The sequence below is a fragment of the Scyliorhinus canicula genome, chromosome 13 (genome assembly GCF_902713615.1).
Source record: "Scyliorhinus canicula chromosome 13, sScyCan1.1, whole genome shotgun sequence".
In the NCBI taxonomy this organism is placed as follows: Eukaryota; Metazoa; Chordata; class Chondrichthyes; order Carcharhiniformes; family Scyliorhinidae; genus Scyliorhinus; species Scyliorhinus canicula.
In genome coordinates, this window is record NC_052158.1 from 119087986 (window position 1) to 119114676 (window position 26691).

The 26691-nt window shown below is 44.7% G+C and overlaps 1 protein-coding gene across 3 annotated transcripts in view; it reads left to right on the plus strand.

Annotated features, from left to right (window-relative positions):
• Window positions 1-26691, plus strand: part of clcn2c (chloride channel 2c) — a 677449-nt gene that overhangs the window by 122662 nt on the left and 528096 nt on the right. For all 3 annotated transcript variants that reach the window (XM_038815641.1, XM_038815642.1, XM_038815644.1), the window contains exon 2: window positions 8700-8856. In XM_038815641.1, coding sequence (XP_038671569.1) covers window positions 8700-8856 — 157 coding nt within the window. The remainder of the gene's footprint in view (window positions 1-8699; window positions 8857-26691) is intronic.

Consider the following 26691-nt stretch of genomic DNA (forward strand, 5'->3'; position numbering starts at 1 on the left):
AGATATGTGGATTGAATCTTTGAGGACATATGGTTTTCTGGGATGTAGTTATTAACCAGCCACTGCCGGCATTGGGTGTAAACAGGGTAAGTAATGAGCAGCGAAAATGACCTGAGCTGTGTTATAAAAGCACAATGCAATGAGGTTTCCAATGGTGTATAAGTCTGGGAAAACAAGTAGAATCCCACTTCATCTTTTGCTAAAACATTGGTACTGTGGGTCATTTGTGGTGACCATGTAATTTTTATTTTGTAATGTTATATGTATGGAGGATATACTTGATGCTTCTAGCCCATATTATAGATTATGGACAAAATATTTGAAATACCTTGTAGTCAAATTTACCTTCTGTTGTGATTTGACAATATTGGCCATGTTCAAACGCTCTGTCTGTTGAATATGTTTGTCGTGCTCTGTTCGAATCTTTTGCAGGATTACTTTTTTATCATTTACCTGTTACTTAGCAGCAATGAGGTTACTCGACACACCCTTGTACATCAGAAGAATGTTTGAAGCAGTAAGCTGATAAAATGGCCCATATTGTGAAATAAATAAAAGGATTAATCTCCTAGTATCTTTTTTGACTCTTAATTTTATAATGTTGTGCTAGAGGGGACGTATTAAGAGGGAATGTTTGAGTAGTTCAGCAATGTTGTCATCTGTTTAATGGCAAAATTCAGAACAATACTCTTGGGGTTATATAATCTCGAAGGCAAACCATCCATGCAGAGTGAGAGATGTCTTGAAGGCCATCTGCCTGTCACAACCAGCATTCAGTGATGCAAGGCATGTCCTGGAAGTTTAATGCATCTGAGTTCAATAGTTGTGTCTGTTCCAATTATCATTCCGTCAATGTGGCATGATGGTAGACTGCTGCTTTTGCTCATCCTTGACATTTCCTGGTCTAATTATTTGAGGAATATGGGTTTTCTTGTACGAAATTTGGTGCAGAATAACTGATTCTTTTCCTATCTGTACTGTAGCAATGGTGTTTCTGATTTTAAAGTTCATCATTTTAATATGCACACATATCAAAGTACAGTATGTGCAGTTGAGCAGATGTGCGCAGGGTTCCCGGATAAATGACCTCTATGCAAACCTTGAGATTTAGTAAGTAGACGGTCTAACACCATGTTGCTGAAGCTAAGTGTATAACTGTATCATCAGGCAATCTGAACAAGACAGAAATCAAGAAAAGCCCGATTAAACATTTATTTATGTTTCTGGAATTTGAGGGACTTAAAATTAATTTTAAAATTACCAATGGTAATTATAATTTGCATTAGGTTGCTGATGCCTGCAGATCAGCAGTTACAATGCAGAATTGGTTAGTTTTGTCACAACTAATGGCCTGTAACTTTTGGGACAACATTTGGCAGCAGTCTCTCCTCTAAATCACAAGTTTGTGGATTCCAGTCCAACCCCAGAGCTTGAGCACAAAAAAGGCTGACACTCCATTATAGGCTCCAAAAAAGGCTGACACTCCATTGCAGAACGATGGAGCACTAACTACACTGCAAGGGGTGCCATCTTTTGGATGAGGTGTTAAACTGAGGCCCCATTGGCCTCCTTGGGTGAATGGAAAAAGTTCCATGCCACTATTCCAAAGCAGAACAGGGAAGTTATTTCTAGTCATGGCAATATTTATTACTCTGTCTACATTGCAAAGAACAGATTACATGGCCAATATTATCTTGCTCTTTGTGGGAGCTTCCCGTGTGACCAAAGACTGCTGTATTACAGCAGTAACTACACTTACCACTTTATTGGCTGTAAAGTGCCTGGGAACAGTGGGGGTCGTGAAAAGCGCTCTATAAATTCAAGTCTTTCTTTTTGTATTATTTCTGGGTTCTACGACTAAACTAATTTGAGGTTGAGGGGATGAAATTTTCCCAACCTGCCTGTGGTGGGTTTCGTGGCAGGTGGGTGTGGACAATCTGGCCAGAGCCAAAAGTTGGAAACCCGCATGCATAAAAATTAGGTTGCAGTTCTCCCAATGGCGGGTTAATGGTGGGTCGGTCTTCCCGCTGGCAGGTGGGGTGAACGCCATTTGCATCTTGTGACTGCTCGTTAACACAGCTGAGCAGTGGTGTCTTGTCTGTCAGGCCTTCCAATTTTGTGTCACCTGGGTCTGAAGGCCCAGGTTCGAATCTCACGACAGCAGATGGTGGAATTTAAAATGTCTGGAATTAAAAGTCTAATGATGACCATGGAACCATTGCTGTAAAATCTCATCTGGTTCACTAATGTCCTTTAGTGAAGGAAACCTGCCATCCTTACCTGGTCTGGCTGGTCTGGCCTATATGTGACGCCAGACGCACAGCAATGTGGTTGACTTTGAAATGGCCTAGCAAGCCACTCATTTGCATTCAACCGCTTCGAAAACAAAAAGGAATAAGACTGGACCACTCGGCACCGGAACCGACAATGGCAAACCCAGCCCTGCCGACCCTGCAAAGTCCTCCTTACTAACATCTGGAGGATTGTGCCAAAGCTGGGAGAGCAGTCTCACAGGCTAATCAGCAGCCTGACACAGTCATACTCCTGGAATTATACCATTGCAGACAATGCCCCAGACACAACTAAATGTATTCCTTGGTATGTCCTGTCTCACCAGCAGGACTAAGCTCTGCAGTCCTTCCACATCTAGCCATGAATGGTGGTGATAACAACTCACTGGAGGAGGCTCCACAAATATCCCATCCTAAATGATGGAGGAGCCTACCGCATCTTAGTGTTGGGTGGGGTTACTGGGTTCATGGGGATAGGGTGGAGGCGTTAACCTTGGGTAGGGTGCTCTTTCCAGGAGCCGGTGCAGACTCGATGGGCTGAATGGCCTCCTTCTGCACTGTAAATTCTATGTAATTCTATGTAATCTGTGCAGATGACGAGGCTTTTGCAACAATCTTCAGCTACAAGTGCCGAGTGGATGATCTATCTCAGTCTCCTCCAGAGGCCCCCAGCGTCACAGGTGACGGTCTTCAGCCAATACGATTCACTCCACGTGATATCAAGATACGGATGAAGGCACTGGATATTGCAAAAGCTATGGGTCCTGACAATATTCCTGAAATAGTACTGAAAACTTGTGCTCCAGAACTTGTTGCACCCCTAACCAAGTTGGCATCTACCCGGCAATGTGGAAAATTGCCCAGGTGTGTCCTGCACATAAGAAACAAAACAAATCCAACCCAAACAATTACTGCCCTATCAGTCTACTCTCCTTCATCAGCAAAGTGGTGGAAGGAATCATCGAAAGTGCTTTCAAGTGCCACTTACTCAGCAATATCCTGCTCCTGGACAGTCAGTTTGGGTTCAACCAGGGCCACTCAGCTCCTGACCTGTGTCAACTATGGATGGGCAATGAATGTTGGCCTCACCAGTGACGGCCACATTCCATGAATGAATTTTTAGAAACACATCAGTGTCTATCTGGACATGCCTGTGCTGCGGAGCCCATGCTGTTTCCGCAACAAAGATGCAAAGTTCGTTTGGACGCGGAATGCGAGGTGAGGCTGTGGAATGCGCGGTGGTGGTGGCCTGATGAAGCTGAGGGGCTATGTGGAATGAGGGGGGAGGGGTGGGGGGTTAGGGCCAAGGCTCACAATTGCAGGCAGAGGGACAAGGAGGTGGACGAAGAAGATGAATAATGGAAGGCAGAGGGAAGACTGAGGGGAGGGAATCTGAAACTCGACAAGGCTGCATGAAAAACCCATGAGCCAGGGGATCAAAGAAATGCCACGTTGTTTACTGGAAGGGGATGGATGGAGACACCAGAGGTGGTGGGCAGAGATCCAAGTGGGACATGGGTGCCTCAGAGGTGATGGGCCCGAGGGGGAGATGATTGTATTTGAGGAACAGACTTCTTCTTGGCTGCTCACCTTTTTCCCCCTCTGGGTTGCTGACATCCTGCAAGGTCTGGTGAAGATAGGTGGGCTGGAGAGAGCGACATGAGAGTGTTGGACTGATATTTAAATATGGCGCTGGGATCTTCAAACCCATCGGAGGAGGGCAAGTGACAAATCAGCTGCCGGCCGGCTAGCAGAATAGGAGGAGAAGTTGCATGTTCAGAATTAATGAGGTTCCAAGTGCAGCATCTGGCACAGGGTCCCGGCGTACTGGCCAACAGGAAAGGTTTCGTCAGAGCCTCCTGCCACTATACCTGTTCTCAAAATGGGAGAATTCCATCCGAAGCAGCTACCCGATGTGTAAATCCATGGATCAAAAATGAATGGGCATTTTTCTTCCCACTGTCTCTGGTGTGTTGGGTACTCTGGATCCGTGGAGACTGTGTTTACCTCAGCAGTAACACATACAGGCTACCAACACTTGAAATAGTACAACACTATTTTATTAAGCTAGGAACTGTTGAACATACTTTCACTGTGGGTCGACACTATGTTAGATTAAACTGAAGACCTATGCCTATCCTAACCAGTTTATACTATCAGCACATGGTGAAGATCTGTGCTACAGGCTGTGAGCTCTGTTCTTCTTAGAGGCTGCATCCCGAATGAGCGGGAAAACTAGTGCCCTCTGGCTTTATAGTGAGTGTGCTCTAACTGGTGATTGGTTACTTTGTTGTGTGTGTTGATTGGTCTTGCAGTGTGTTAGTCAGTGTGTGTCTGCACCATGATATACTGATGTGTATATTATGACAATCTCTACTTCAGAATTAGCTCTTTTTCAAACTTATTATTTCTCATTATGTCATCCGATCTTTTGACCTCGTTAAGTGATTTGGATAGACATATCTTATCACAGGTATCTGTTTGCCTCAATGGACTAACGAGGAATAAAGACTGGAAAAGCTTGCATTTATATAGAGCCTTTCATAAGTCCTGGATGTGCCAAAGCACTTGATGGATTTTGACATGCAGTGATTATTGTAATTCAGGAAAAGCAGCAGTCAATTTTGCATTCCCCCTTCTCGGTATTGCACTGAGATCCGTGGGCTCCAGCCTCAGCAATTGGACTTTAAACCTCAGCTTCCTCTCCCTGGGGTGAGATATGACCAACTGAATCCCAATTGTTAGTGGATGTTTTCTTTTAATGTTTGCTGGGAACAGGGGTTGAATCTGAATGTGTTGAATGTTGGTTAGATCCATTAATGAAGTATTCTGTGCAAAAGTATTCTCTCTTTAAATTTATGGCTATCTCCATGTCTGAAAACTTTTTTTCTATTCTAGAAGCCACACATTGACATTCCAGGTTCTAAGCTACAGTCTTTTTTGAACGATTTGGTTGATGAGTTGATTTAACATTCTCTTGCATATTCATTTCAATGGACAGACTGAGCTTGTTACGAAAGATTAAGACAGTCAGTCTTAATTGTGTGATTTCTGAATAAGGATTGCCTATAGTTCTTAGGCTCACAATCAGCAACTTATTATGGGATGAACAACTGAAACCCATCCTTTCGACTGCTGTATACCAGCAGAATTATGTTTTCTGTCTGCCGATTGTGGACTGTTTAGGTATAAGCTCATTCCCATTAATCTACCAGCTGGCCAGTCTTTCAGTCCAGTCAAATCGGACTTTCCAAGATAAATCCACCAGGCTGCAAGAAGCCAAGTCCACCTTGAGCAAAAATATAACATTCTGGATAAATTCGGCAAGTCTGGCAACATCTGTGGAGAAAAACAGAGTTAATAAGACCATAAGACATAGGAGCGGAAGTAAGGCCATTCGGCCCATCGAGTCCACTCCACCATTCAATCACAGTAACTTCATTTGAAGCCTACTCGTGACAAGCGATTTTCATTCATTTCATTCATGGTTGATTTCAACTCCATTTACCCACTCTCTCCCCATAGCCCTTAATTCCTCGAGAAATCAAGAATTTATCAATTTCTGTCTTAAAGACACTCAACGTCCCGGCCTCCACCGCCCTCTGTGGCAATGAATTCCACAGACCTACCACTCTCTGGCTGAAGAAATTTCTCCTCATCTCTGTTCTAAAGTGACTCCCTTTTATTCTAAGGCTGTGCCCCCGCGTCCTAGTCTCCCCTGCTAATGGAAACAACTTCCCTACGTCCATCCTATCCAAGCATTCATTATCTTGTAAGTTTCTATTAGATCTCCCCTCAACCTCCTAAACTCCAATGAATATAATCCCATGATCCTCAGACGTTCATCGTATGTTAGGCCTACCATTCCTGGGATCATCCGTGTGAATCTCCGCTGGACCCGCTCCAGTGCCAGTATGTCCTTCCTGAGGTGTGGGGCCCAAAATTGCTCAGTTCTAAGCGATCCTTCTACAGAACTTTTAGTATCTCGATCACACCCAAATCGTTGGAGTTTGGAACACGATGTTTAATAGGTCATTGTTCTTCCTCATGGACCGTGGCCTCCCAGTTCATTGAGAATACACATTAAATACAGAAGTTCTTCATTCTAGACACCTGTTTCCCCATCATACCCATTACATGAAGAGATCTGGTGGCAGGGAACGGTGCCAGTTTTAAACACTTGAGTGATAATGGCCTGAAAAATGCTGACTCTCGGGGTGGGTCAAAGCAGAGACAGTGATTGATTTCAAAAGGAAATTGAGTGGACACGAGTGAAATAATCTTGTGGGGCTGTGGGCAAAGAGGATGGACTGGATTGCTCGTCGGAGATCATTCAAAACGCTAACTGTTTTTTCTTACCACAACGCCCTGCATCTCTTGGCTAAAATCTTTAATCTGTGTCCCCAATCAGCTAATGGAAACAACGTTTCTTTTTCTACCTTACCTAAACCTGTCCTGATGCTGTAACATGATGGTGCAGATCAGATTGAGATGTGATATTATGCAATGGAAATGTTATGCAGCCACTTACGTGTGACATCATATCATTGAAAGTATCCTGGTTTTTCCCCCCGTCTCACTGTAAAGAGAATAATTTTTTAAAGGAAAAGAAATCCTGTTCAGATATATGACTTTGTGAATCCAGTGATCAAGTGAATTGCTTGCATGCCTAGTCTTAGTAAAAATAAGGGCCTGCATTTATATCATACCTTTCAGGTGCCAGGGTTTGGCAAAGGAAGAGCTCGGGTGTGCAGTCATGATTATAGTGTAGGGCATTGCAATTGCAAATTTGCAGACAACAAATTTTCACAAGCCGCTTTAAGATCAATGTCAAGATAATCTGTGACAGCCTACATTATCCATTTACACCTCTGGATTGGGGTTTGAACCCATGCACTTCTGACTTGGGTGAGTATTATTACCATTGAGTCAGTGCAATCTACCATTGCCAATATCACTGGAATAACGGCCAGACATCCGACCAAAGATGCGTCCTGGGGAATTGCCTGGGAAGTTTGAACTTCCGATGGGTAATTCTCTTGCTCCCTTCGACCCCCCCCCAAAAAAAAAACATCTGCGACTCGGAGTTAGAGTCGGAGACTTCAAACGTTTCTAACTTTCCTGGATAACTATTCTGGTAAGACAGAAGAATCCTGGTCTTAACTCCTGGCAACTGTACAACTGATGACTCTTCCCCTTCCATCTCTCATACTCCGCCTCACCATCACCCCCAACTGACCTACATACTACATACATGGGGCTGTTTAGCACACTGGGCTAAATCACTGCCTTTGAAAGCAGACCAAGGCAGGCCAGCAACACGGTTCGATTCCCGTAACAGCCTCCCCGAACAGGCGCCGGAATGTGGCGACTAGGGGGTTTTCACAGTAACTTCATTGAAGGCTACTCGTGACAATAAGCGATTTTCATTTTCATTTTTTCATACTACGCACACATAGATAAAAGCAAACTGCCGACGAAGAGTCATCCAGTCTCAGCGTTGACTGTTGTATTTCCACCGATGCTACCAGAGCTGGTGAGATTTTCCAGCATTTTCTGTTTTTTACCTCGCACACATACGAGGCTGACCCATTTGCTCACACACTTATTCATTATTGCACTGAGGGGCTTGGGGTCCTTTGCACACCAAAATGTGGCTGCTTCTGCCAGAAACTGGGAGAATAGCTTCTGTGCAGACTCTCTTTGCTGCTCTCTCTATGGATTCCCGCTCTGAGGGGGGGTTGTGCAGAACCCTCCATTGGAAGTTTGGCCAGGAAAATCTTATGAGGGTAAATGGGCAGTTTTCTGTCTGATCAAATCAGATACCAGGGTTCCAACGCTGACCGGAGGATTTGGGCCAACACTAGAGCTCCCCACTCGTTTCTCTCTTTATACATTGTATGGCATTGATTGCAACATAATGCTTTTCTTGTGTGCTGATCCCTCTCTGCTTCTATAAAACTATTTTATTATTTGTAGTTCCCACCCATTAACATGTTTATTCGCAACAGCTGGTGTATGCACTTTTTTATTGGGTAAATGAGAATTAAAACTGGGTTTGTCCTGGTAGCTAACTGGTGTTTTGTCACAAAAAGTGATAATTTCAGTCCACGAAATGTGCCAAAAGTGCAGTGGTAATGTAACTATAATCATGCATCTCAGCAACATCTGTCAACAGCAAATGCAGTAATTCTAGACATCCCTCTTTGAGAAGCTGTCTGTAGTTCGTTCCATTGTAGAAGAAAGTTGACTTGGTTGAATGCTTATCAAATCAACAGAGGTGATGAAGATAAACAGAAGTTTGAATCTGGGATGGGAATGTGGCCTTTCATTATTATAATGTTAACAGTGCCCCTTGTGTTTATGCTATTTATCTGACTTTTCTTTCCCCCCCCCATTCTTTATTAGATGTATGGCAGATATACCCAAGACTTGGGTGTATTTGCCAAAGAAGAAGCGGCTCGTTTGCGCCAAGAAAAGGACCACGCAAGAATATTTTCAAGAGAGCATATTAAGCGTGTTGAGTTTATCGAGTACGACCGGAGCCGTTGCTCTAGGTGTAGAAGTAAGTTGTTTTAAACCATATATGTGACCATGTGGCAGCAAATATTAATATTTGGTGCAGGATATTGATTGACAGCTATATAACACAATGAATGCAATCAACCGCTGTTTTCGAGAATATTTAATTGTGAATGCTTTGGGCAATGACGGCTCCATTGAATGTGTTGAATATTTAGTTTAAGAAAACACCACGAACAAAGACTGATTGTTATGTCTTTTTCATCACATGCGGGTTTCATGGTTAAGAAACAACTGTTTGACTTGGAGTGTCCTGTCGTCGCACATATCTTTCAGCAGATACGCTGTGGTGGAGAACTCCATGTGCAATTATTTTATCAGGCAGACCTGTACGAATGATTTTATTTCTGTCATACCTGAGGTTAACAAGCTCATCCAAAATGTTTCACTGGAGGAATGCCCATTCTGTTTCTGAGCAGGTTCCTGCAGTAATTGAAACCTCTTCTTAAACCAGAAAATAAAGATGCAATATATTTTTGAAAATATATATTTTTCTGATGTAATATTAATGGGTTTTTTGGGGGGGGATATGTACTTTTTTGTTTAAACTGGCCATGGACCATTTTCTTTGCAAAAGGGAAGTGGAAAAGGAAGGAAAATGATTTATCCATCCCCCTGTGAAAGTTAATTGATAATCCAGGAAATCCAAATAGGAAGGATGGGACAATCCCTGTTGAATGGAAAAGAATTCCCCCTCCCCCACTGACACAGTGATTATATTCCTTAATAAACCTTTCTGTATGGCATCTTCATGTCATCTATCATTATTTGCTCATAAACCTACAGATATTTGTTTAAAGAAACCTGATTTTTATGATGCCCTTGCATCAACGTTTCTATTTACTAATGTGCGCTTCAATCTGTGCCTCAGGTATTGTCTAAACAAACCTGACTTTTCTCATGGCGAGTTTTGCTGAAATTGTTCGACAACAGGTTAGATAAGACAGAAAATTAAGCTTTTGCTTTGAGTGCACGATCCGAAAGTGAGGAAAGAAAGACAGATTAGTGCTTTTTATGACCACCAGACCTCTGAAAGTGCTTTACATCCAGTGAATTAAGTGCAGCTGTTGCAATCTGGGCACAAACTACAGCCAAGGTAGCACTAGTTTTAAACTGTGATTCGTCTTGACTGGAGTTCAAACTCATTTACATATCAGCAAATGTAAAATATGTAATCATGGAGCATTTTATAAAAATCATAGCGTGATAACAAGGGACAATATTGTTAAAATTGATGAAAATATCATAGAAATAAGCAGCGCTTTAATCACCGTTTAGTTTTGAGTAACCTGGGGTGGAATTACGGGGGAGATGAATTACCAACCCCACCAGCAACCCCCCCCCCCCCCCCCCCCACCCAGCCCACTGACCTAAACGTTAGTCAACGGTTTGCCGACCAGAAATCCAATACCCTATAGTAATGTTATGTACCGAATGGCCTTAATTTGTTCTGAGTGAGTGCCCATCTGGGAGGAGGTCTTGAGAGCTTCAGCTCTCTAGTCCCAGCAGTGCCAGAAATAGTAGTGGCCACTGTTGGGTCTGCAACCAGCCCCCATGAAGAAGTGTAGATGAATTGGGACTTTTGAGATAAGTCTGGGGACTTTGGCGGCTATGACTTTCAGCAGGAATGGGTGGCTGACCACGGCTCAGACACCCCAGCAAGGATGTCAGGGAGGTCACGTTAGAGGGGCCTTCACATGTAGGGATAGATGCTGCTGGGCTTCTGCGAAGGCAACACACTGGGACCAAACCTCAGGATGCCCTACTCAACTAATAGTGTCTGTGGGCCATGGGTGACTTTCCTAGAGCTGTCTGAACAGGCTATTGTGATCAAAACAGATTGTTTCTGCCTCCTGCTGTGCCCGGGGCTTAACCCAGGCCAGAGGACAACATTCCCAAATGACCTCCCCTCCGGACCAGTACAGAGTACTACAGGGGATATCTCACATAACGTGTGGTTCGCCCTCCACATGTGTATCAAAGATGTGACCTATGCACTCTTTTTATATTATGGTGGATTGTACACCTTCTTTCTGATTCAAAATAAGAGTGCATTAGGGTTCACACCCACGGCTGGGTGCTGTAATGTACTCCTGCTCAAGACTAGCTCAGGAGGTTTTCTTAATTCCAAGTAACTTCTCTTGATTAATATTCAGCTTGTATGTGATCAAAACAAAATGATTGTACAAGTCTGTGCTCGGTTTGCAGAGTGCTGTCAAGACACATTCTAGGTTTACAACTCGCCAGGAATGTTTGAGGATGTTTGCTTGGGGATGAGAAAGAAAGAAAGAGTTTCATTTATACAGTGCCCTTCATGACCATCAGCTATTAAAGTGCTTTATGGTTGAAGTACTTTTTGAAGTTGTGGGAACTTCATTGTAATTTGGGAAACGTGACTGACTTTCCACAAGCCGCAATGTGATAATTATTAGATATTCCCATAACTTCCTGGTTCCCCAGAGTCGCATTTACAGGTACCCCAGTGATACGTTGGGGAATCCCCATCCACGTAAATGTTTGCTCAGACATTCTAACTTCATCTGGACAATTGCGCTGGACTGGGAACCATCTGACAGCGGTGATTTAAATCGCTAACTTCTGATGGTTCCACCAGTTGTACCCAGATAGTTACTCTGATAAAGTTGGAGGAAAATAATCACTGCTAACTTCAGAGTAGCTATTTAAGAAACACAGCCTCACATGGGACACCATCCACACATTTGACGCTGCCTCCTGGACTGACCCCCCCCCCCCTTGCTGGACTGAACCCTGCCCAGGCCCACTCCACTCCCTCCCCTGGACTGACTCTCACCCCCTCCACCACTGTCTGTCTGTCCGTCTGTGTGTGTCTGTCTCTCTCTCTCTCTTTCACCCCCCACTCCTGGACTGAACCCACCCTGCCTCTCTTTGTTTCTTTTCTCTCCCCCCTCCACCCACCCACGCACCAACCTCCTTGTATGGGGGATTGAGTGACCACCTGCTGATCTGACCCTCTTGAGAGAAGAAATTCCTCCTAATTTTTGTCTTGAATGGATATCTCTGAGATTATGCTATCTAACCCTAGACACTCCCACATGGAGAAACAATCTTTCCGCATCTACAGTGTCGAGCGCCATGAGGATCTTGTGGGTAGGATTCTTCGGCCATGCCCACCGGGCGACTGGAAATTCCCACCTGAGGTCAATGGACCCATCATGGTTTGCGTCCCGTCCATGGCGATCGTGCCAGGAGCAGCCAAAGGAGCCAGCCCTATGTGTCTCCAGTTTCCTCCCACAGTCCAAAGATGTGCGGGTTAGGTGGATTGGCCATGCTAAATTGCCCGTAGTGTCCTAAAAAAGTAAGGTTAGGGGGGGGGGGGTTGTTGGGTTACGGGTATAGGGTGGATACATGGGTTTGAGTAGGGTGATCATTGCTCGGCACAACATCGAGGGCCGAAGGGCCTGTTCTGTGCTGTACTGTTCTATGTTCTATGTTGCATCTTGTTCTTCTGAACTCCAATGAGTACAGGTCCGAGCGACTCGAATCTCTCCCCATGAGAAAATCCCTCCATACCCAGGATCAATCTAGTGAACCTTCTGTGGACTGCCTCCAATGCCAGTATATCTTTCCTTTGATAAAAGTCCCAAAACTGTTCACAGTATTCCAGTTGCGGTCTGTACAATTTTCGCAAGACAAGATTTCCCTATTTTGATACTCCAATCCTTTTTGAAATAAAGGGCATCATTGCATTTGTTTTCCCTATCACCTTCTGACCTTGCACATTAACGTTTTGCATGGGGACCCCCAAATCCCTCTGTGTTGCAGCATTCTGAAGCCATTCCCTATTTAAATAGTATTCAGATTCTTTATTCTTCCTACAAAAGTGCATAACTTCACATTTCCCTACATTATATTCCATCTGCCAAGTTTTTGCCCACTCACTTAACCTGTCTGCATCCCTCTGTTGACTCCTTGGCCACAATTCTCCCAAAAGGGAACAAAGTCCCCTAGCGAGTGCCTTTAGCCGCTTGTTTCCCGGCACAAACCGCGCCAAGAAACACGTGGCTATTGAAGGGGCCTGAACGGAGAACATGTGGCCAAGGCTGCGCATAACCCCGTTTTGTGCAGTGGCGAGCTCCACTCGCCGGCTTTCCCCATTGTAGCCGCGAGATCGGGAAGCCACTTTTAAATGGCGTCCCGATCTCCGATGCCTGACCTTTCCCCCTCTTCTTATGGCACGGTTGTTTCTGACCTGCATTTTTCATTGGCGAACTGATTGCTAAATTCTACTATGTTAAGGTCACTGTTTCCTCAGGAACCTTTGACCTTGAGATTGTTTATTAAACCTGCTTCGTTAGACATTACCGGATCCAAAATGGCCTGATCCCTGGTTGGATCCACAACTTATTGTTCCAGGAAACGGCCCCAAATGTACGCTTATGAATTCTTCCTCATGACTACCTCTGCCAATTTTATTTTCCCAATCCACATGAAAATTAAAGTCATCCATGTTTAATGTACTGCCTTTTTTACATGCCCTAATTATTTCTTGATTTATTCTCCATCCTACATATAGCTACTATTCGAGGGCCTATAGATTACTGCCACCAGTATGAACTTCCCCTTGTTATTTCTTACCTCCATCCATATAGATTCTACATCTTCCAGTCTAAGATAATTTCCTGCTATCATACTCATTCCATCTCTTATTAACAGAGGTACCCCACCCTTTCCTTCCTGCCTGTCTTTAAAAAAGTCGCATTCCCAGATTTGATCTCCTTGTAACCACCTCTTAGTCAGTAATGGCTATTAGATCATACCCATTAACCTCAATTTTTCTGTTAATTCATTTATTTTGCGCTGAATACTACATACATTTAAGTAAAGAGCCATTATTTTTTTTCTAGTTGCCATTTTGCCCCAGTTGACCTTATTTCCTTCTTTTTTTTTTAGTGTTTGTACATTCTGTCCCTTCCTGTTAGTATCCTTACCTAAATAGCTGCCTTGCAATACTGCCAAATCCTTTTGTATTGTAAGTCTACGTATTCCCTCTCCAGAACCATCCCCCTCTATTTAGTTTAAATAGTGCCATGGGAACATTTGCATCCACCCAAGCCGAAAGATGGGACCCTGGTTTAAGGGACAAAGGCACTTTGAAGACAAAAATCAGAGCACTATTTTAATTGCATGGTATTTCAGATAGCGTGTACCTCTAACATTGCTCCATAAGGTGTACCATCAAGCTCACTATCCGGCTCCCAAAGCAAAGGTTAAGGTAGCTTGATAAATACAGGGGCTCCAAACAGAACCTCCTGCATCATTATGACCTGCGGCATAATAGCATTAAGCAATAAGGATTTCAGATAGGAAAGGGATCTTCATTTTAATGAGGGATAGGTGGGTGAGAGGGGGCAGCAGAGGTAGGAAGGCCACCACAACTCTTTCCAGCCAGAAATTGTAATAATACTTGTACAACACTGCAGATGATGTGTTCAGTATCTACTGTGCAAACTATACTCCTATGCAGTAACATATTCTTCAATACCTCAGTAACCACTCTATTGATGACCGTTAGAATTTTGACAACAAACTCTTTGAACAGTCTGCAGAATGTGTGACTGAGCTTTTAATCACAACATTTGTGATGTGACGTTCCACTTATAATTTGTCTCACATCTGGAATATCTTCAGCATTTTTCAAAGCCAGTTTAAAGCTCAATTATGTCGCCTGGTCCGTAGTTGCTCCCTTGGCTTTACAACTTGGTTAACAAGTTAACAGTGTTTGGAATAATCACGTACATGTTTATTAGCATGTCTGTGTTGTTTTGACGGTATTGCTTTTGAAAGATTTGTTGTGGCAGCTGGTATTATGGGCCCATTATAGGTGCCTGTGTCTTTCTGAATTAAACTTTTGGTGTTCACCAATCTATTTCGCCTTCAATCCAAAATCAGCCATTGAGCTTCAATGTGCAGAGTATACTTATGTGTGCATGTCCTCAGAAACTGAACTCCTATTCATTGTTAATGTGGTGGCTCGAGACATACACTGGAGGCTTCCATTAGTAAACAAAAGGGGTTTAGTGATGAAAGGCGACAACAGTTACAAAACAGGCATAGAACACTAGCCAACTGGTCCACACTGCCGGGGTCTTGCTTCCGGAGTAAACTCCCCATTGTCTGTGGTTCACGTATTCCTATGCGATTGGCCCTGAGCCAGTCACATGGTCTGTGGAGCCCAGCCCCTCAAAGGGCCATGCTATCACCCCCTCCCTGGGTCCCTTTTACAACTACTCCAAAACCTATATACAGAAGTTACGAATGTTAACAGAGACAGCAAGCGCAAGATAGTACATCAAAACATCGATCGGCTTGGAGATCACTGGGTCCTCCGTGTCCTCCTGGACCTCCGTAAACCTGCTACAGGCTTGGTACTCTTTTGGGTGATCCAAGTGGTCAACAGTAGGTGCCACCTCAGGAGGCCCAATTCAACAGGCGAATTGGACTCACCTGCATCGACGGGTATAGCTGGTTGAACAGAAAACTAGACAGATTTACAGGACAGGTTCACAATGCTAGCTCAACTTGACCACTCCAAGTTGGGGGTCGCCATCAATTGTCTCAAGTGGTCGATGCACTTTCTGACTGTCTTCTCATTCACACTGACCACGTAAGTCACCGAGCCTTCTCATCAACGTGGGCCTGAAGTGAAATTATGGACCACAACTGGGTCTCACACCCAGGATAACCTGCCACCTCTCTAATTTTGACTGCTGAATCTTCAGGGAGGCTCTGACATGCCTCCACCCTCCCTGCCAAATTTTGATACACAAGACCCAATCGTGTTCTGAACCAATGGCCCATGAGCAGCTCACCTGGTGTGACCCCCCCCCCCCCCCCCCCCCGGCCCGATGGTGGAATGCGAGATTGAGTTGTATAACAGTAAAAAAAAAAATTAACCAATTAATCAACATGGACCCTGGTCTACAGGTAAACTGCCCATTCCCAACAGTGAAGAGTGGTGGAAGGCGGAAAGGATTGCTGAATTTGGCAAGGGTGGCACTGTTGTACCAGTTTTTCAATGGCTTTATCTATGCCTGGGCACTAGATGTAACTATGTGCCAACATCTTGATCTTTGTCTGCCCTGGGTTGGTACTATGTAGATCTTGAAGAAAGGGCTGTTGGCCTGAGGCGGGACATCCACCCGTGATCCTTGCAGAATCTTTTTTAATTTGTTCATGGGATGTGGGCATCGCTGTGGGCATCGCTGGCTGGGCCAGCATTTATTGCCCATCCCTGTGGGCATTTAAGAGTAAACCATATTGCTGAGGGTCTGGAGTCACGTATAGGCCTGACCAGATAAGCACTACAGATGTCCTTCCCTAAAGGGCATAGTGAACCAGATGTGTTTTTACGATAATCGGCATTGATTTCATGGTCATCACTAGACTTTTAATACCAGATTTTCATTGAATTCAAATTCCAGATCTACAATGGTGGGAGTTGAACGCGAGTCCCCAGACCTTTACTCGGGGTCTCTGGATTATTAGTCCAGTGACAATCCCACTACGCTATATGCCATCTTCACATGCCAACTCGTCCTGACAAGTGAAGAATGGCCTCAACTATTGGTTCTTCACGTAGCGCCAGCCAGACTGTTTCATTCGTTCAACCTTAGAAAGAGTAGGGTCTCTTTGGGTCCAGCTGTGGATGTGCTGTGGACCCTGGCCGAGTGTCTGAAGTTTAAAGCTAGAATGATCTTCTCCAGTACAGGTGTGGCGGAATGCTCTTAAGTAGGGGCTGGTGACTTGATGCATCTGCATTAGCAATTTGTGTTCTAGGTTGGTGCTGGAATGCGTAGTTGTAGGCCGCCAAAAACAAGGCCCAAAGGCTATGTGGAAGTGTGTGTGTGTGGGGGTGGTGGTGGTGGTGGTGGGGGGGGGGGGGGGGGGTGGGCGGCGGAGTGGACACTCCCAGGAGGACAGCAGAAACCCGTTTGGGATGTCCTCAAAGATTCCCTGAAGAAATTAAATATCCCCGCTGACTCGTTACGGTCTCTGGCTTCTGACTGCCAAAAATGGTGAAGGCTTATTTGGGATGGCACCGAACACATGAGAGATTTTATTGAGAGCATGCAGAGAGGAAGTCGATCTATCCAGCCCTTACACCTGCCCCGAATGTAGCAGAGTCTGCAGATCACACATTGGACTTGTCAGCCATCTCACCATCTATTGAACCAGAGTGGAAACAAATCATTCTCCACCCTGAAGGACTGTCAAAGAATAGTTTCTTGTACTTGTGATTAATGTAGGAGACAAATTAGTCCTGGATATCTCCAAGGTCATCTTCATTCTTTGAATGACATCCTCGGCATCCACCTGTCTCCTTGGGCCATGTAACTGCACCTGGGTGTGCACAGAGTTTATTATCAGGAGCATTTCAGGTTGAAAATACTGTGTCAATTTACATATATTTTTTGAGTTGCAAATAAAGAACCCTAGTGCATTTGTTCTGCCTCTTGAACATTATGCAGGGTGAGAATAGGAAATTATTTGTGCTCATAGAAAGAAAACTTGCAAGGAAACACAGCAAAATTGAATTGTCCTTGCTTTTCTGGTCCAGATTCTGCTTGCTACCAGGTTAAATAGCGAGTTTAAAAACTGCATGACTGGTGGGATTGTCAATTAAAATCATAATTGTGATCAAATTTTCACCAAAGAACTTTAATATTTCAGTATTAATGAGGCCCCTGTCTTCCCGTGGTTATAGTGTAAAATATAATGCGGTGTTTTCCCTGATTTCAAAAGGAATGAAGTTGGTGTACTTGACCTCCAGTACAGTGGGGGTTGTTATAGGTAAAGAGTGATACCTAAGAATTATCGCCATAAGGCAAAGATGCTGTTGGCTACCTACAGATCTAGGAATAGGGACGGCCATTCAATGCATCCATTTTTGAGGTTTGTGAATAATTGGGAGTCCTAATCACTTGCTTTCAAGTTGCTGGTGGAGAAAGCAATTCCAAATGCAATTGGTGAACAAATTTTGAAATTTGATAAATAAAGCAATGGCTAAGATTGGGCAGAGACAGACAATCTTAGAGGCAGAATTAAGTAATCTTTGAAACGGAGAGGAAATAGAGTGTAAAATCCTACTTGGTCAGTTCGAATACTGACAAAGTGCACCATCTGATTCAATTTAAGACAATGCACAGGAAAGCCGATTGAGTCCATCGGAGCGGCCAATGATATTGGCTTCTGTCTACCCAAAGTTTAACAGGATAAAGTCAAGTCTCACCAAGACTCCAGAAAAGCAGTCTACCAGCACCAAAACACTGGAGGGGTTGAGAGAGATACAGTGGCATGTTGGTTGTGTGCATGACCCCATGTTTTCAGAGGATGTCACCAAGGAGCAGCATATAGATGAAGAAGGGTGGAGACGGGCATAAAACTTGTGGGACACTAGAGTTAATAGTACAGAGGTAGGGAGTTGAGCAATTGCTTGAGATGGCTACAATTTGACCAATGGAAGTTGAAACAAGTGAGGGCAATCCTGTTTGGGGGGGGGGGGGGTGCAGAAGAAATGGGGGGAGAATGGTTTACCATATTAAAGACTGCAGAGGAGTCAAGGAACACAGACTGGGGCAATGCACCTTGTCCACAGCCACCAAGGATGTCATTGCTGACCATGGTTAGGGTTTATTCAGTGCTGTGAATTATTGTACTAGTTGAAATATTTAAGTCATTTCTGTCTTTTCAATGGGAACAATTTAGATTGAACTGGCTTGTGGGTGTGTTGATTTCCACTGACATTGAGGAGTAAACAGTCTGTAACCCATGCCATTTCCATCACATATCTTGGTGGTAACAGGCTTCATTGTTTATCCAGAGGCCTGCTATTCTACATACTCACTGTTCACAGGAAGCATGTGCTTGTTTATGGAAGTAGACCTTTGCATTGAACATGAGTTTAAAATGTAATGAGAAGGACCTCCTAAGAGAGCTTTTCCTGTTGCTTTTCCGGCTATTTCACTTACTCTGCAGTGAATAATAAACTCGTAGTTTATTATTTGATTAATCATCATAAAAAAACTAGCTTATTATCATGTTTGTCAGGTATTGTCCATTAGAAATAACTGTAGAAGATAACTGTCCAATATGTTTCCAGGAGTGACATTGCATACTGGTGTTAACCTAGACTTGCTGTTAAAAAAAATTGTTCTTTTTAGTTTTACTTGCTGCTAAGTAAAGACACAAAAAATGTGTCTGAATTCATCAATGTGTTACTCGATTTGTTGGAAGATAGAGCACTGAGCACTTTGCTGCAAGAGTTTCTCACTTGGATTTATATTTCTCTTCAAATTGGATGGAAGTCAGGATGGTGGACATACATCATTTTGCTCCTGAAGTTTTCATGCAGTTTAAATCTGTGATGGAAGTTGGTTGGCCATTCAGAATGCACCTGAAATTATGTTGTTTTCACACAGCGCAGGCAGCTGCATTTGCACAGATCCTATTTCATACGTGCAGTGTTAAAGTGTGCAACGATTAGCTGAAATAGCAATGGCCATTTTAGAGACTTGGGCAAAGAGCTGATGTTAAATTACATAATTGAAGTGCATAATAAACTTAGATAGCATCTTCCAAACCCACAACCACTGACTACCATCTAGAAGGACAAGGGCAGCAGATACATGGGAACACCACAAACTGGAAGTTCCCCCGCAAGACACACACTATCCTGGCTTGGAAATATATCGTTGTTTCATCACTCTCAAAATCCTGGAGCTCCTTCCCTAAAAGCATTGTGGGTGGACCTACACCACACGGACTGCAGCAGTTCAAAAAGGTGGTTTACCACCTAGGGCAATTGGGATGGGTAATAAATACTGGACTAGTCTGCGAAATCCCAAAACCTTGAATGAATTTGATAAAATACTTTATGACTGAGGTCACCATGTGCTACACTTTGACGAATGTGGGAGACTTGGGAAGATATGGCTGCAGCCCATTGTTAAACTGAGTCCCATTGGGAGCTCAAACCTGGTTGCTGCTGACTTCTTGAACCAGCCAATCTCACCTGACCTGACCTGACCTGACCCAACCCAATCTGGCTCCTGTAGAATCTGATGTGCATCGGGTATGTCATTATCTGTCAAATCCATATAACCAATTACTACTTTTATGTCTGTTGCACTTAAGTGGTTGAACAAGTCATGACAACCTGCTTCACTTGCAACTTTTGGATTGAATTTCCATCTTTCCGAAATGGGATTTCTAGAATCCTGCAGCACACAAGGATGCAATTAACCCCAGATTCCTGTAGCTGGGACTTTGAAAGAGCTATCCGATGAGCCACACTCCATTCTCTTTCCCTATATCCATCACTCCTTTTCTTGGATATATTCAATTTTTGTTTAAAAGCTGTTCAGGAATTTGTTTCCCCACAGTGCTTTCCAAATCGGCCTAACTTGCTGCACAAAAACATTTGCACCTTCCCTCCGGTTCTTTTAACCAGTTCCTTAGCTCTGTTCTCTGGTTACTGACAGTGGAAATCATTTCTCCTTATTTACTCTATCAAAGCCCTTCATTTTAAACACCTGTATTAAATATTCACTTGCCTTTCTTTGCTCCAAGCAGAATAAATCCAGCTTATCCAGTCTCTCCACATAACTGAAGTACTGGTATAAGATTACTTAAGAAATGATTTTTCTGCAGTACACCTGGAGGAATGTCATCAGTTCATCTTCAATTATCCAGATGCCATTCCTCCACTCTCAGCATTTGGAAAATGACACAAGCAAACAAAACGTGTAACGAAATTCCAATGCTTACCTTAATAGGTTGGGAACTACGGTTTCCGATGAACCTTGGGCCTGTTGCGCATATGCCAATTGGGGAATGGCCACACATGCAGTGTTCAGTTTTTTTCATTCTTCAGACTGTGTACTGGCCCTGCACATAAGGAAAAAGAGAAAACGGAGCAAAGAGGCATGCCACATGACCTGATAGGGAGTTCCATCATTGTGAATGTTCCAGGGAGCAGGACACAGGAGGGGGAGGGACATTGAGAAGGCCCCAAACCAGGGACGAAGGCAAGGAGATGTCCTGTTCAGTGAAGTTAAAGAAATCAGCAGAGAAATAAGCTCAAATTCAAGAAATAACTGCAGGGAGCAGTCTTTAAGTGAAGTGGTCACTAAAGGCACCTTGAAGATCAGTCGAAGGCTCCATCACTGGAGCTCTGCTTGGCACGGTTGAAGATCTGGAATTGTGTGTGGAAGGTGAAGCTCAAGTGAACTGCGATCCAGGGGAACAGAATTTCAGAAGCTGAGATTGAAATCCAGCGAAGTGGATCATTGTTGAAAATGTTTGAGAAGGAGCGACATTTGAAGGGAATTTCAAGGTGAGATTTTCAGATATAGAGATTGAAACCGTCATGAGAAAGATGAAGTTTCAGTGAGATTGGTTAGCTAATAATGTGACAACCATCTGGGTGGATTGTTGAGAAATCCTTGGAATCTATTTTTGTTGCATTTGCAGTCTATTTGTAGTATGGTGTGCGCGACTACATATGTGAATTCACATACACCTCATAACTATCCGGAATATTAGAGTATAAGGTAGGTATTGTAAGTTGCTTTATCTTTCTGAACTTATTTATGTTTGTTTGTTCCAAACCTGTGGAATTTTGTCACTTTATTCACTTATTAGGCATCTTGAATCTTAAACTTTTATCTGCTTTAATTGAAACGTTGTTGATCCCAAGTGGATCTATCTGGTGGCCTTGACGTCTATCATTATGAACTTCTTCGAGAGCTTGGTAATGAGACACATCAATTCCATACACCCAGATTGCATTGATTGACTGCGGTTATCATACCGCCACAGCTGGTCCACAGCAGGTGCCATCTCCCTGGCCCTACACTCATCCCTGGCGCATCTCGACAACAAGGACTACTACTTCTATAATAGAAGTCAATGACTTCTATTCATTGACTACAGCTTAGTGTTCAACATCATAATCCCAGCCAGGCTCCTATTCAAACTCCAAAACCTAGGACTTGGCTCCTTTATCTGCAACTGAATCTTTGGCTTCCTGACCCATAGACCACAATCAGTAAGGATAAACAACAACACCTTCTCCACAATAGCCCTCAACACCGGGGCCCGACAAGGCTGCGTACGTAGCCCCCTACTGCACTCCTTGTATACACATATCTGTGTGGCAAAATTTCTCTCCAAATCCATCTACAGGTTTGCTGATGGCACGACCGTTGTGGGTCGGGTCTCGAACAACAATGCGTCAGAGGGAGATAGAGAACCTAGTGGTGTGGTGTCGCAACAACAATCTCTCCCTCAATGTGAGCAAAACTAAGGAGCTGGCCATTCACTTTAGGGAGCGATGTATCGTACACACCGCTGCCTGTATCAATGGTGGTGAGGTGGTGATTTTTCATAGAATTTCATAGAATTTACAAGGCAGAAGGAGGCCATTCAGCCCATCGAGTCTGCACCGGCTCTTGGAAAGAGCACCCTACCCAAGGTCAACACCTCCACCTTATCCCCATAACCCAGTAACCCCACACAACACTAAGGGCAATTTTGGACACTAAGGGCAATTTATCATGGCCAATCCACCTAACCTGCACATCTTTGGACTGTGGGAGGAAACCGGAGCACCCGGCGGAAACCCACGCAGACACGGGGAGGATGTGCAGACTCCGCACACTGTGCAGACTCCACATAGAGAGAATGAAACAAATGAGATAGGAGATGGTTGACAGCTTCAAATTCCTAGGTATGAACATCACCGACAATCTGTCCTGGTCCACCCATGTCGATGCTATGGCCAAGAAAGCAAAACAATGTCTATACTTCCTCAGGAAACTATGGAAATTTGGCATGCCCAAATTGACTCTTACCAATTTTTACAGATGCACCACAGAAAGCATCCTATCTGGCTGTATCACAGCTTGGTATGGCAACTGCTCAGCCCAAGACCGTAAGAAACTACAGAGAGTCGTGAAAACAGCTTGGTCCATCACGCAAAACCCCCTCCCATCCATTGACTCTTCTACACCTCCCGCTGCCTTGAGAAAGCAGGCAGCATAATCAAAGACCCTTCTACCAGGGTTATTCTCTGTTCCAACCTCTTCCCTCAGGCAGGAGATACAAAAGCCTGAGGACATGCACAGGGGATCTGGGTTTATGGGGAGAAGGCAGGAGAATGGAGATGAGAAAATATCAGCCATGATTGACTGGCGGAGCAGACTCAATGGGCCGAGTGGCCTAATTTCTGCTCCTATGTCTGATGGTCTTATGGCCGAACAGATTCAAAAACAGCCTCTTCCGCGCTGTTACCTCTCTCCTGAATGACCCTCTTATGGACTGAACATATACATTGGAAGGTTTGTAAACCTGAAAACTAGCTTCTCAGTCAAAGCGGATAATAAATGAACATGCTTTGTTGAATAGCTGGTTCTGCTCTGTTCTTTGATGCTCACATTATCCAAATCATAAAATGTTTTAGTTATTCCCAAGTGTAGATTAGAAAATATAGGGGGCGCGAGTCTCCGACCCCCACGCCGTGTGGGAGAATCGCAGGAGTGCCTGGCATTTCCCGCCACGCTGCCCTGGCACCCGCACAAGATCATTTAAGTGCCGCCGGCCGCATCATTTACGTGGTGCCGCTTTGACGTGGCGCCAAGGCCCGGTGCGACTCCTAGCCCCCTGGGGGTGGGAGAATAGGGGGCGAGGAGCTGCCCCCGACTCCGGAGTGAAACACTCCGGTTTTCACTCCGGCGTCGGCACTTTGTCTCCCGTTGGGAGAATTTCGCCCAGGGTACTTGCAAGTTCATTAGATTTCTTTGCTCCTACTCTGCAGGAGTTTAATGAACATGTGAACAGTATCTAGATTCTTAAGAACTATTGTTTTTGGTATGGTATATTAACATTAAAGCATTTCCCAAATTAAGAATTGCTTTCCTTTGGCTAGCAGACCTGGGGCGGGATTCTCCCTTTTGGGGACTAAATCCCCACGCCCGCCGGAAAATGGGCGAGAATCACTCTGGACTTTTCCTTGAAAGTCCGGGGTGATTCCCCGTTTTCCAGGTGGCTAGCTGGGCCCCAGCATGCGTCCTGCAGCTCTGGCTGCCGGCGGGGCTCTGCTGTCCAGACCGCACGTCCGTGCATGCGTGCGACGGGCCACTTTCCTGCCGATTGGTGGCCCCGATCGCGGGCCTGGCCACCGCTGAGGCCTATCCCCCCGGAGTTACATTCCCCCTGCACCCCACCAGGACCACCGGCTACGGGTCCCAGCTCCCGCCGGGTGGTACCAGATGTGAACCACGCCGGCGGGAACTTGGCCATTCGACAGTGGAGAATGGCCGCGGGAGCCCCTTCCAACGGCCCCCGACCAGCGCCATGTCGACTGTGCGCACACAACTGGCGGGTCCGCGGAGTATCGTGGAAACGCCGGATTTCCGGCGTGAACGGATATTCTCCGCACCCATGCTGGGCGCGATTCTGGCGCGCAGGGTCGGAGAATCCCGCCCCTGATCTTTTGGAAGTTGGGACACAGTTTCTTCCACGGGTATTTTCTATATTTACAAGGGAGCATACACATGCACACCCACACACGCTCCCTACACCTCTGTGCCCAGATAACGAGCACGGTGGTAGTTAAAATATTGAAAGGGTCGAGGAAAAATTCATACCCTTGTTCCAAAATGAAACTTAGCAGATAATACAAATTAACAATAACTTGTTTACAGTTGGACTCAAATCCAGTTAAATGCCTTGTGTTTATAAATGATTTAATTGCTTTCTGACAAACCAAGTTAATTTTCTGCATTGCATAGCTCTGATCAATGAATTCAGTTGTCACTTCCAACAGGTCCAGCAGATAGTTGTAACATGAAGTATTGGGTCTAGCTTCAGCAATCATTAGATTAATGCTATTAGCATCCTGCAGCTTAATCTTGTGTCAGACTATATCTCCCTCATTCTTGCGTTCCTTTTTGCTTTGAAGATTAGAGTAACATTTTCTTTCACTAGACCTTGTGTTTGTCATTCCAGCGTTGCTGGTTCCTTGATGGGTCTGATTAAGTTGTCCTGTATAAGTTCAAATAATTTGAGTTTTGCTTTCAAAATTACTTCTCTTTTCTGTCATCGATGCACAAGCCAGTTTCAGCAGGTTCTGCGACTTCAATTGTGAAGAATTCATTGTAACATTTTTCATATGCCGTTTTTCATACGCAAGCATTCTATCTAGTGTCTTTTAGCATTTAAAAAATTGAAGCTGACAGTGGACATGCTTTGCTATGAAAGTGCTCATCCTCCCCTTTATGTAACCGTACAGCGTCATTTGAACATTGCCGATTGAAAGGAGAAACTTTAAATTGACACTCCCCTATTCCAGAGACTAGTGCGTTTCTTTGTGGATTAAATAAGTTGTCATCTCACTTTTGTTGAAGGCTGTGTACATCTTGCCACCCTTTGGCTGACTGTTGTTATTACAGCAATATTAAGGACCAATGTACTCTCCAGCATAGTCCAATGTTTCCAATTCTAAAATACTTGCAGCATTATTCTTCTGCAGCTAACAAACTGAATATTCAAGACAATAATCAGCAATAACCAATAACCTTCATTCATTTATGTGATGTGGGTATTGCTGGCAAGGCTCTCTGTTATTGCCCATACAAAATTGCCCTCGAGAAGGTGATGATGAGCCACCTTCTCGAATCACTACCACTCATGTGGTACAGACACTCGGCACGATTTCACGGAAATGAAACCGAGTCCTGTGTCAAGCGCATTTAGCCAGATGTTTCCGGGCGCCAACAGTGCCAAGAACATCCCGCTATCAAACAGGATTCTGCTTCATTTCGGGGTCTCGGCAAGGAACGCCCCGCTGAGGCTGCACTCAGTCCCATTTCCTGCACTGAGGAATTCCCCTCGCCAGTCCAGGAAGAGATCAGGGTGCCATTTTTAAATGCTGCCCAATCTCGAGACCCCTCCACCTCAGCCTCCAGACCCCTCCCCCAATGTCCCAACTCGCCTATAAAGGAGTCATCGTGTCCCTCACACCCTACAAGAGGAGGAAACCCCGGGCCTGAGCACCGGCATGGGCAAAATACCACTTAGGCACTGCCAAGGTGCCAGGCTGGCAGTGCCTCTTCCACCCTGGCAATGCTACCTGGGGACGTTGCACTGCCAGGGTAGCACCAGGTGCCCTTGCCAGGCTGCCAGTGCCAGGGTGCCCAGGTGACAGAGGAATGCCAGGGTACCACACTGCTCAGACCCTCCAAGTGCCAGTACGCTTGGTCCACGTTTGTGAAGACCAGCACTCGCTCAGTGTCAAGGCGCGGTGGTTCGATCTCGTACCTTGGGTAACTTTGGTGACTGCATATTCAAGTGAGCCACACTGCACACTTTAATATGCAGATTTGATTCTCGCCCATTGTGGGTGATCGGGCATGGCATGGCCGTTAGATTTTTCCCGTCATCAGTGTCAGAATTTCAGGGTTTTGATGCAGCTACAGTGAAAGAACACACCAGGCCTGGATGGTATGTAACTTGACAGACAGTGGTATTCCCAAGCATCAACTGCCGTCGTTCTTCTAGATGACATAGGCTATGGTAGGGGCTGTTGGAGGACCCTTGGTGAATTGTTGATGTGCAACTTGAAGATGATGCGTCAGTGGTGGTGGGTTGTAAATGTTTACGGTGGTGAATGAAGTACTGATCAAGTGGACTGCTTTGTTGGAGGCATTGAGTAGGGTAAACGCGACCGCAACATGCGGCAGGCTCAGCCTGATTCAATTCAAAGTCATCCACCGGG